General features: G+C 42.8%; 1 protein-coding gene across 4 annotated transcripts in view; it reads right to left on the reverse strand.

The window, feature by feature from the left end:
• GARNL3 (GTPase activating Rap/RanGAP domain like 3) overlaps positions 1 to 12113 on the reverse strand; it is a 146765-nt gene that overhangs the window by 129669 nt on the left and 4983 nt on the right. For all 4 annotated transcript variants that reach the window (XM_038549297.1, XM_038549295.1, XM_038549296.1 and 1 more), the window contains exon 2: positions 734 to 904. In XM_038549297.1, the coding sequence (XP_038405225.1) occupies positions 734 to 876 (143 nt within the window). In that variant the 5' untranslated portion in view covers positions 877 to 904. The remainder of the gene's footprint in view (positions 1 to 733; positions 905 to 12113) is intronic.

Raw genomic sequence — 12113 nt, forward strand, 5'->3', positions numbered from 1 at the left:
GAAATGATGAGGCACCTCATTTATTTTTAAGTCAATTGTATTGTTGCAACTAGCTGCCTCAGATTCCGCTGGAGAACTAAGTACCCTGTCTCATATTCTCCTTTTCATTCTCTTATTCATTTGTCCAACAGATATCTTTGTACATCATAACAAGGCCTTGAGGATTCAGGAGTAAACAGGAAAACACAGTTACCACCCTATGGGACTTCAGTCTGCTCACACATTAGTTAATACTATACTTATTTTTATTACTTCTTCTGAATAATATTCGAGTTTTTTTCCCCCTTGTAGATATGATTTGCTACTTAAGGATAAGGACATTGTCTTATTCTCTTATATCCCCCAAATGCTTCTGGCACACAGAAGAAATTCTGTAAATGTTTATTGAATCAAGGCAACACATTTCATAGCACTTGTCACAATTTATTTGCATGATTATCTGATGAATGGCTATCTGTCCCATGAGCTGCAAATCTCCTGAATCTATTTTGCTCACCATGCCTGACACAGGGCCTGGCCAGAGTGGGTGTTCAGTGACTACTGCCAAGTCAAGAAATAAATACACAAGGAGGGTATCATTCACAGAAAAGAAATCTCTGAACCAAAAACATCCAATCCCTTCTCCCTCCCTATCCTCCCTGAAAAGTTAAAATGTATTTGCTTCCTGAGCATTAAGGGATTTCAAGTTAGAGTGAGCGTGGACCCAAAGATGATGCTTCTTTTACTTACTTACAGGTTGACCTGGGACTCTACTTCAGGGTCTTTTGTTGGCCATGTCTGAAGAGGCTGGATGCCAAAGGAGAGAGACGACTTGGCTTTCCACAGAAGGGTTTGTGCCATCTGACTCCTACAGGACCCTTTCGTCAGTGGATCCATCAGTGGACCTGGAGGCTGAGGTGCCGAGCTGAAGCAGAAGGAGTTGGGAAAGGTACTGAGAACAGGAAAGAGGAATGGCAGGCCAATCACTGGCCTATTCTGGCACTCTTACCTAGAAGCGGGCCCCATTAGGAACTCAGGAGGCGATGAGGCCAAGGCACTTCCAAGGCCCAGGTACCCCACCAAGACTGCATCCCATCCTCACTGTGCAGAGTGATGCCCTTGCTCAATGTGGGAGAGGAAGGCATGCACCCCAGGACCCATGAAATCCTGTCACATCCCTCCATACTGAGCAAAGTCATCCACAATGTCAAGGAGTGGAAGAAGGAGAAGGAGAACCAGGGAGCACTCAAGCTGCCACAGGCTCATTTAGAAAAAGGCAACATTCGTTCAATAAGAGAAAGTTCTGTCTAGGGTGATTTTGGAGAAGAACTAGAGGTTATCCACTCTGTGAATCCAAGAGTACTTGGTTTTCTCTACTTATTTCCAATTAAAATATGCTAGAAGAGCCACCAAAAGGGCATCAACACTAGACAGGAAGGACCAAACCAACACTCTAAGACTAATGGCATATGTAGCACATAAGCAGCAAAAGCCTGTTGAATAAATAAATGAGCTGCACATGAGAATAAATTGAGAAATGTGTTCCTTCAACCTGCCTGCTCTTTTCTCTGAGGACCCAGTGAGGAAAGTGGGAAAGGTAGTTCTGGGATTAAGGGGCTGCTTTGTTAGGGAAACACAGGCATCTCAGCTCTGGACTGGAATTATTCTCTGAGCCAATTAGCAGCCAGCCTTCTTCCCTCACCTCTACCTCCAGTGACAGACAAATAAGCAAACTAAATCCAATTACTTGGAGATGCAAAAATAGAAGTAAAATGCCATCTGAGATGGCACTTTGGTCAAAAGGGACTCTTTAGAATGTCTTCTTAATAAAGACTGTGGCAAGGCAAAACACAGAAGGCCTACTGGCTCAGGCAGCATTATCAATGAGGAGGTGGCATCTGCATAGGGAACCACCAGCCTGCTGCGGAGCTGGATGCCAAAGGAAGGGCGTCTATACAGCCTCGCTATGTGAAGCCAGAAAGGCACTGCCCACTCCCAAGCTGCTACAGTGGTACCAGCTAGGCTGCAGGCATGTTAAAAGAGAAAAAGTTCACTATTGTCAGGCTCCTCTGCCATTCCTCCTCTGTGAGTGGTGACCTAGCTTCCCCCGTGGCCTGTCCTGGGCCTGAGAATCCGTGTGCTGCATACCTGAGCCAGACTTCCAGATAATCTCACCCCAGGATGGCTTTAGGCTACTTATCTCGCAGCTAGACAGACATCAAAGGCTCAAGCCTTCCACATCTGACAAATGGCAAGAAGCCAAGGTTCTGGGATGTTATCAGTTGTTCTTTACTCAGTGGGACTCTCTGCCCCCAAGTCTTCTGAAACCCAGGCTCCCTAGAGTTTATGGCTGCCTTAACAATAAACCACAAAGCAGGGCTTCCGGATGAGAGATACATTTTTTTGTTGTTGTTTCCTTTTGAAACTTCTAGATTTTTTTAAATTACAAAAAAAGAGAAACTTACATGCAAAATATTTAAGAGAGTGCTCCTAAAAGAAACCCATAAAGGAACAGAAGAAGCAGGGCAGGGACTTGAAGTTTCATTTGCAGGCAAAGTCCTCTGCAGGGAGGGCTTTGGTTTGAGTGAGCTGGGCTGTCCTAAGTGGCCACATGTGACAACGGAGCAACTGATAGGTGGGCAAAGTGAGCTGTGGGAGCATAAAATACACACTGACTTGGAAGATAATATACATAAAAAAGGATTTAGGACATCCCATTAATAATTTCTATATTGATTACATGTTGAAGATAAAGTTCTAATATTAGAATTAATTTTAATGTGGCTACTAGAAAATGTAAAATCATCTATGTGGCTCACCTTATATTTTGGACAGTGCCCTTCAAGGTAGACTGAGCCTCAGTTGTCCTGCCTGAGACAAGGAGCTGAGGGCCACGGGTGGGGTTGGGGGGCAAACCCCCAGTTACCCATATGTGCAGAGCAGCTGCAGGGGAGTGAGGGCAGCGCACCTGAGAAGACTCAGGCTGGTGTGGGCATTGGAGCCACAGCATATTGAAGAGGAGAGGAGAGGGGAGAAGAAGCCAGAAATAGTGAGGGGACCTGAGGGGATCTGACGGGGCCCACAACTTCCCCACCTCCACTCTCTTACCACTTCCGGTTAACAGAGCCATGCGATCCCTAATGATCCTTTCTCTACTTATCTGCAAAGCTTTGTGTGACATGTATGTTTACAGACTGCACAATGTTCTGTGCCTGCTTTTCTACCTAAACAGTCTTAACATCTCTGTATATCAGTCACTACAAGTACATTTTTTTAAAAGTTTTACTTATTTAAGTAATCTCTACACCCCATATGGGGCTTGAACTCATGACCCTGAGATCAAGAGTCACATGTTCCACCAACTGAGCTAACCAGGTGCCCCTACAGGTGCATCTTTAATATGGAACATTACAGAATGAGATAACCTTATGTATTGCTTACATTCCACCTATTTTAATCTTCAAATACTTAGAATATTTCATTGTCTTAGCATGTGATTCTCCAGCACTTGAATCTAAGTTTGTTTAAAAATACTTAAATGCTAGTTCTTTTAGTCTTTGCTATCATTTACTTTTATCCTTTTGCCATAACTCTACTCTGCGAGTTTCATCTTTTTCATCCTTTCAGCTAATTCCTGGGCTTCGTTTTCTAACTGTTCGTATTCCGTCCCATCACTGTTATTTTTAATCTTTTTATTCATTTGTTAGCTTTTTTAGTCTTAACTTTCCAATTTACAAAAATGTATGTTCCTCTTAATCTCCTGACATTTTATTATTTTTAAAAAAGATTATTCATTTATTTATTCATGAGAGACACAGAGAGAGGCAGAGACACAGGCAGAGGGAGAAGCAGGTTCCGTGCAGGGTGCCCAATGCAGGACTCGATCCTAGGTCTCCAGGATCACGCCCTGGGCCGAAGGTAGATGCTCAACTGCTGAGCCACCTGGGCATCCCAAACTCCTGACATTTTAGACTTATGGTCTCACTACTGAGTATATCTAGCAGTTGAGAAATTTCTTGGAAGGATGGCAGAGCAAGTGTTCATTGGCATAACTACCTGGAACCCATGAAAGTAAGTAAAAATGGCCCAATATACAGAAGAAACTTATTGCAATAAGAGAGTGGCTGAATTCCATGCTCTGAGGATCTGCTGTATACAATAGGTGTGGACAAATTGAAAGCGAACACCGAGTTCTGCCTATCTGATGGAAGGTGAGGGCCGTGAGGAAGAATGTTCCAAGGGCCTGACAATGCCTGATTTGGAGGAATGAGGACTAGAAGCATGGACAACACTGGGAAAAAGCCGTTTCTTCTTTTTTGCTTCCCCTGTCCCAGAGTGCTAATAGGAGGGCTTGCCTAATCTGGGGAAAGGTTGAAGGCGAGAGGAAAAAGTAGATCTTAGAAGCATTTGACCTTCTTCAAAGATATTAGCTAAAAGTCCACCAGAAGAAGGCCCAAAGGAAACCACACTGACCCAGGTCCTCTTTGGAGGGGCCCATTTGCCCTGAAGTGGGGGGTGGTGGGGTGGGGTTTGGAAATTCAAGGTGAGGGGCTCCCTGGGTGGCTCAGTGGTTTGGCACCTGCCTTCATCCCAGGGCGTGATCCTGGAGTCCTGGGATCGAGTGCCACATCAGGCTTCCTGCATGGAGCCTGCTTCTCCATCGGCCTGTGTCTCTGCCTCTCTCTGTGTGTCTCTCATGAATAAATAAAATCTTTAAAAAAAAAAAAAGGAAATTCAAGGTGAGTCCTGCTATGGGCTCACAAACCCCCCATGTACAGGGGCCTGGCTGATGGGAGGGAAAGGAAAGCATGAGGGGGGAGGAAACACAGATGGCATATTCCCACTGCCTCTGGACCCTTCCTGCTTCCTGAGGAGCATCCAGGCCAGCCCTCCAGTGCCAGCTCTGAAAGAGGATTCACCACAGCTCAGATGATGGGGGAAGGGAGTCAGGGAGAATCTGCCCATGTTATTAATGGGTAAACACAGACCCAGACAGAACTGCTTTAATTCCAAAATGAACACACAGGAATAAATGAGGACAGGACACTTGAAAAAAGGTTTTCAAAAGACAGATGAAGAGTACAGATCAGAAGACTTTGGACAGGTATCAAATGAAAAATTTAACAGCTTTGTTTTCTCAAAAAAAAAAAAAAAAGAATTCTCTCAAAACAAAAGATCAAATAATACAACAGACAGACTTCACATGGCTCTAGATAAAATGCCTTAGAATGTGGCTGGGAAAAGGTTGACTCACAGCATCCATGTGCTTTCTGGGAGGGCGCGTGGGCCTGGCGGAGTGGCAAGGAGGGTGTCTCTGAGCAAATCTCTGTGTAGGGAGGCTTTGGCAGGTACCTGGGTTTTTACTGGACTGAAGACAGGTTACAGTTTTCTCCTCTTCTGCTGTTAACTCCCAAATCCTCAGTGTGCCTTGAGTGTTGCTAGTATCTGGGTCTTAAGGTAGGTAAGTAAAGAGAAACATGGCCACCTTCTCAGCTCCCTGCTGAAGGCCATGAGGAAGCAACTGCAGCCACTGAGTGGGACTCAGCCAAGTGCTCCAGTTGGGGACCAATGCTCCAATTAGGGACCACTGCCAGGCCCAGTGATATAGCAAGAAATAGACCATGAAAGGATGCAACTGAGGCCTAAGTGCTGTCTCACATGTTGGTAGGTAGACCCCTGCATGCAGCAAAATGATGCAATAAGGTCTCAGTTCTGGCTCCTTCCAGGAGGCCAACCTGCCCTTTGGATCACAGAGCTTCTGGTGAAATTCCCAGAGGAACCTGGAAGGTTTCTGGGAGCCACACTCATTCCCTTGCATTCTTGATCTTGCACATTATTCCTTGCCCTGATTGTTGGCTGAAAATAATCTTAAAGCAAGTGCAAATCGTCATTCTTGCCTCTGTTCAAACCAAGAGCAGCTTTTGGGATCTGGGCTGGCTCTGCAGTCAAGGAAGCAGATCAGGGCACAAGAAGGCAGATTCCCTCTTTCCCCAAATGTTACGCATTTGTTTGCTATAACCTTGTCTCATCCCTCCACTAGAATGTCCAATTCATGAGCGCAGGAACCCCACTTGTCTCATTCATGGTGTGTCCCCAATGCCTAGGACACAAAGTGCTTGATAGTTGCTGAATAAGGAAGATACTCTTTTGGAATAGGGAGGCGACACGACGTCAGACTGGCTGTTCCTGAATGAGGTCACTGGTGGCTTCGATCAGACTGCTGTGGGACCTGCTCTATTTCTTTGCCAGTCTCTGACAGGCAGCTACTTTGTGAGACCTGTGAAAAGTGCATGGAGCAAAGACAATCTATCTGCAAAACATCAATCTAGGCTGCTAGTGGCATGACACTGGAAAACACTCAATGGCTGGAAGGCCTCCTAAAGACACTTTTCTCTCCCATCATAAAATGCAAGACAGGTACTTATGTTCTAACTTCCATTTGTGCTAAAACTGTAGAATCACTGGACACATATAGTTGGCAGATCTACTTCAAGCACCGAGCTAAAGCCGAATTTCTCATTTTCACCTCTGTAAGGGAGGTGTGCTAACTTGATCAATATGTCTAATTTATTTTTGCTGTGATTGAAGAAAGATGCAATTTGTGGCAGATACTGTAGGATGACTTGCTGAATACCCATTTCAACCCTATTCCAGGGTACAAAAGTTAGAAAGCTAGAAGGTCAATGCCTTACCCTTCTCTACAGTTTGGAGTTCTGGAGAGGAATTAGATTCCACACTTCAGAGGCACTCATGGGAGCCTCTTGCTCAGAACGAAGCCTGGCAGATTCAGAAAGAGGACACAGGGCACCATCTTGCTTTTGTGGGCTGGAGCTATTGTGGTTCTGGAGTCAGTAACTAGTTGATCCTATTGCTTTCTGAAGCCAGAGTGGCATCTTTGGGATCGAAGCAGAGTTGCTAGTGTGGTTCTGCAGTGAACTAAGCTAATAGAAGCTTCTTGATTCATCAGCTTCTTATTATAAATGGCAGCCTTCCTGGTCATGGCAGAGCACAGTGGTTCTGGGGTCTCGGAGTTGTTCTGGGTTCAGACTAGAGTTTGCTATCCACCCTGCCAACAACTTGGTGAGCACTTAATTCCCTATGTCACTAAGAAACCTCATTCTGCTTATACTAGTAGAGTGGATTCTCTTGTCTGCAACGGATTCCTGACCGATAGGCCTCTTTTTTTTTTTTTTTTTTTTTTTCCGATAGGCCTCTTAAAGTGATCTTTGTCAGACTGAATTTTGAGCCTAACAGTTCACGTGACTCTGTGCAGAGTAGGGCAGGATTTTCTTCTGGTGGGTGCAATGGTGGGCAATTCCTCCAGGGGCAGCAAGAGGGTATACACTTTTACGGAATACGTACACATTTTGCCTTTTGAATATAAAAGACAGCATGCTTGCAGCACTAAGCATTTCTGCTCAAGCAGCAAAGAAGTGCGAAAGGACAACCCAAAGAATGGTGTGCTAGGTGGGGAACCTTCTCAGGTCACCACCGTGGTGGGTAATGATTATGTTCTTCCTGTCACTGACAGCCTTAACACTGCTTTGCACCTTTTCAAGTGTGCCGCCAAAAACTGTTATATCCCCACGTGTGCTGAGAACACAAAAGAGTTGAGAAATACTGGTCTTAACCTATAGATACTTTGACATCTCCAGTAATACAAATTTTATTGCATCTTGAAGTAAGCCATGCTGGCATAGGGCACACAGACCGCAGGGATGTACTTTTCATGTGTTGAGCCCAATTTGGTTTATTATCTTTCATACCCACTGTGATTTTAGGTCTAGCCCAGGGCCATACATAGAGCGGAGTGGCCATGATTCCTTTTTCATTTGACACACTTTCAAATGTGGGCAGGCAGCTATTATATCCGCTGTGAATTTTCTCTTTTTCAAGTAAAACACTCCCTTCTCCCTACTGAAATCTTTTCTCTTTACTGGATCATTCCCATCGGATAAAAACATCTTTAAAAAACAAAAGCAGAAAACCTCAAATCTAAACCAAATAAAACAAACCAACAATTTTTCAACTCACTGCCCCTCTGCTCCTGACAAGAGCTAACTATATTCAGTTTCCAGTTCCTCTCCTTTATCTCCTGAAGCCAAGCCAGTGAGACTTTCGTCCTCACTGTTCCAAAGGAATGACTCTTGTCAAAAGGCCCCAATGATCCCATGATGTTAAACCCAGTGGTCAGTTCTAAGTTCTTCTTGTCGAACGTTATCAGCAGCATTTGACACAGAAAATCATGCCCTGTTTTTTTTTTTGTTGTTGTTGTTGTTAATTTATACTGATTTCTCCAAAATTAAAAAAAAATAATTACAGCATGTATCCATGATACAGTGGTTTTGCATTTAAGTCTCAGAGTCTGAATTTAACTTGGGGTATATGTGAACCATTAATAAAAGTCCATCAAATCACAGATGTCCTTCCTAAGAAAGTTTAGTTAGTGATTTCTTTTTCCTAAAGTCTCCTGGTATCCCTTTTTTCCCCTACGTTTTTTCTTTTATTTCACTGTGATTTATAGTCGCATTATGGAACAAACAAAAACCTTGATGAGTTCTTTCAAAAATTTCCTACCCGAAATCCATCTGTGCACTTTCAATGAGGGATCCACAGTACAGACCACACATGGCTACTGAGCACTTCAAATGTGGCTAGTCTGAATTGAGATACTGCAAGTGTAAAACCAGAGTTCAAAGAAAGTATTGAAAGAAGGAAATTATCTTCATTATTTTTAATACTGATTATGTGTTAACGTGGTAGTATTTTGGATATATTGAGTTAAACAAAATAAACGATTAAAATTAATTTTACCTGTTTATTTTTACTTTTTAAGATATGGCTAATAGAGGGGGTACCTGGCTGGCTCAGTCATGTAGAACATGCAACTCTTGATCTCTGGGTCATGAGTTCAAGCACCATGTTTGGGGTGGAGCCTACTTAAAAAAGATATGGCTACTGGAAAATCTTGAATTCCATTTGTAATTCTACACATTTGCTATTATCAGAAGTCACTGTCACTTGTTCTTTTTCACTTAACATATATGAACATCCTAGATATCTTTTCAAGTCAGAAAACAAAGATTGGCATAAAATTATTAGTATTGTATTGATGTGCTCCCCATGGACTTTTTTTTTTTTTTACTTTTATAAGCAATCCTACAGGAGGAGCCTTTAACATAAACCTCCTTGGGCAGTGACACCTCATTGCTCACTCCCATTTGCTTCCTGTCCTCTGAGATCTCAGCTCTAGAGATTAGCAGATGTGCAGCTCACATTTTCCCATACCTCTACACTTGCACATGCTGCTTTAGAATTTTTTTCCCATAGGAAAACCAGCAGTGAGTCTCACTGTACAGGCCAAATCTCTTATAATTTTCTTATAGCATTGTTTGTCAGGCTTCATCTCTGTTTAGATATTCAGCTCTGGAAACCAGACAACCAAACATAATTTCTCATACTAACCTTCTAAAGCAAAACAAATTTGACTATTGTCTTCCTCCAAGAAAGGAAGCTGGTTTGTATTAACTTAAACTCTTGGTGAATAATAAAAGTTGTTTTTTCCCTTCTCTTAGGAGAACAGACATAATATGAAAATTAATTTTCTTCTGTTGGCCCTAAGAGCCCATTATGTCAGCCTAATATAAGACAGCTCTTAATAATCCTTCCCAGGAAGACTGCTGCTTTTCCAAAAGAAAACTGACAGCAGCAGATTTATTTGTGATTAAATACTTAAGGGCCCGATGCGGACCAGAAGAATAACTACATAATATAGAGAAATGAAGATTATGAAAACAGTCCATGTTAAAATAATTGTTACAAAACTACCTGGGGGGGTTTGAAAGAGTCTCCTGGAAAAACAGAAAAAAAAAAAAAATCTAAGAATCTGAAAGTCAGGAGAAACATAAGGAAGAAGAAAGCAACATAATGCATAATGGATAATTCTTCTTTTCTGACTCTACCTTGGCCTTAAAATCCATGTTCAGGAACAAGAAAGCATTTGTCTTGGCATCAGATTTGTTCTCACAAGGAGTATATGCATTACTAACAAGGAAGCCACTTTGTACAAAGCAATATTTGAGAAAGTAGAAAATATGTTTTTTTTTTTTAAGATTTTATTTATTTATTCATGAGAGAGACAGAGAGAGAGGCAGAGACACAGGCAGAGGGAGAAGCAGGCTCCATGCAGGGAGCCCGATATGGGATTCGATCCCAGAGTATCCAGGATTAGGCCCTGGGCTGAAGGCGGTGCTAAACCACTGAGCCACCCGGGCTGCCCAGAAAATATGTTTTCTATTTGTGACTCAAAATCTTGTCTATGTAGGGCTCTGCACCCACTGTGGCTAAACTTAGTAAGCATCCTTTAAATGCTCAACTATGGTCGTCTTTTACAATGAGAACTAAAAAATACAGAAAACCCAATGCTGTGACTCTGGGTGGCATCTGGGTATCTATTTTGGAAAGTTTCCCAGATGTAATGGCATTTTTCTTTTTTTTCTTCTTTTCTTTTCTTTTTTTTTTTTTTTTTTTGACCAACCCAGTTTCCATTCCACTTCTGGTAATATAGCACTATGGTTTTTCCTTTGGGCAATCACTGCCTCTTGGTCTCTGTGAATGGAAGTGATCTAATTCCTCAGTTCTGGGTATGGCACTTGACCCAGGCCTAGCCAGTTAGCATGTCCTACCCACTTCTAGTCAAAAAGACTGGTTCAGGGATGAGTATGCAACACAAAAGATCCCATGAATTTCAAGCTTGGGAAACATGCTCTAGAACTATTGAGAAAGAGGCACTAACTTTCTGCTGGGATTGTACACTGGTAGAAAGTAAGCCCAAAATGTTAATTTTCCTTGCCTCCATGAGGAAAGATCTTGAAAATAAAGTCAACCCTGAAAATGAAGAAAGCCTATGGATGATAAAAATAGAGCACCTGGATCTACCCTCTCCCACAGCTTGCTTGGTCTACTCCACAATTTTGCAATTCCATGAACCAATAATTTTTCTCTGCTTGTCATTCACAGACCCTGATAATCTTAAAAACAAACAAACAAATCAACTAGTGAGGTGCTGGTCACAAAAGATGTGATGCATTATTAGTCCTGCTTGTAGCTCAAAAACTGTTCGATGATCACAACTGGGTAGCCAGGAATAAGAACCACTTGACCACTGAGTCTACACCCCACAATCCAAGCCACCACGTTTCACCTGGCGTCACAACCAGCATTGTTGCTGCGAGTAGCTATGAAAGCAGAATCATGAATGATGAGTGGTCGCTATAATGAGGCAAACTTTGACTTTCCTATTAGGGAAAGACAATAGAGTTGCCCAATAACAAAAAGGCTTGCAGTAGTGGGCTCCTTGAGCTTAGACGTAATAAGCAGAAGGTGACTGGCGACGAGGGCTGTTATAAAAAAGATGCCTCCATTGCCCTAGTGGGGTAGTTTCCAAAGTCTGTCCCTGGGCCAGCAATACTGTAAGCTTGTTAGAAATACAATTCATGGACCCATCCCAACCCGACCTAGTGAATCAGAATCTGGGGGGTGTGGCCCAAGGAACCGTTTTAAGAAGCCTTCCTAGTGATTCTCATATATGTTAGGTTTGAGAACCATTGTATTAGATGAGAGCGAGCCCTGGTTCCCAAACACAGTTTCCTGAGCCCCAACCCCAGAGATTCTGATTCAGCTCACTTGGGGGGTGGGCTTGAGAATCTGCATTTCTAACAAGTTGATACTGCTGGTCCAGGGGCCACACTCGAAGAACAAAGAATGAAGAACTGAAGAACTGCTGAGAAGCTAACCCAAGTGATGTCTACAGTTCTAGTCAATGTTGACAGTCTTTGATCTTTACAATTTGCCTTTCAAATTCAATCTGACTGTGTAACCCTGCTAATACTGTGGCTTATATGTGGTTTGGCTCTATGAAGTGTTGCAGCCAAAATGACACAGCACAGCGATAGAGGAGTAATTAAAATAACTCAAGTTCATTAACTATTTCTTGATCACCACAAAGTCACGAAAGATAACAGGTATATGCCTTATATATATCTTTGAGCAACAAAAACAACAGGCAGACCTATAGCCTCCCTCATCCAAAGTAGGTGTTTCTGTACCTCTCACCTCTAAACACCCCCTCAACG

The sequence above is a fragment of the Canis lupus genome, chromosome 9 (genome assembly GCF_011100685.1).
Source record: "Canis lupus familiaris isolate Mischka breed German Shepherd chromosome 9, alternate assembly UU_Cfam_GSD_1.0, whole genome shotgun sequence".
NCBI lineage: Eukaryota > Metazoa > Chordata > Mammalia > Carnivora > Canidae > Canis > Canis lupus.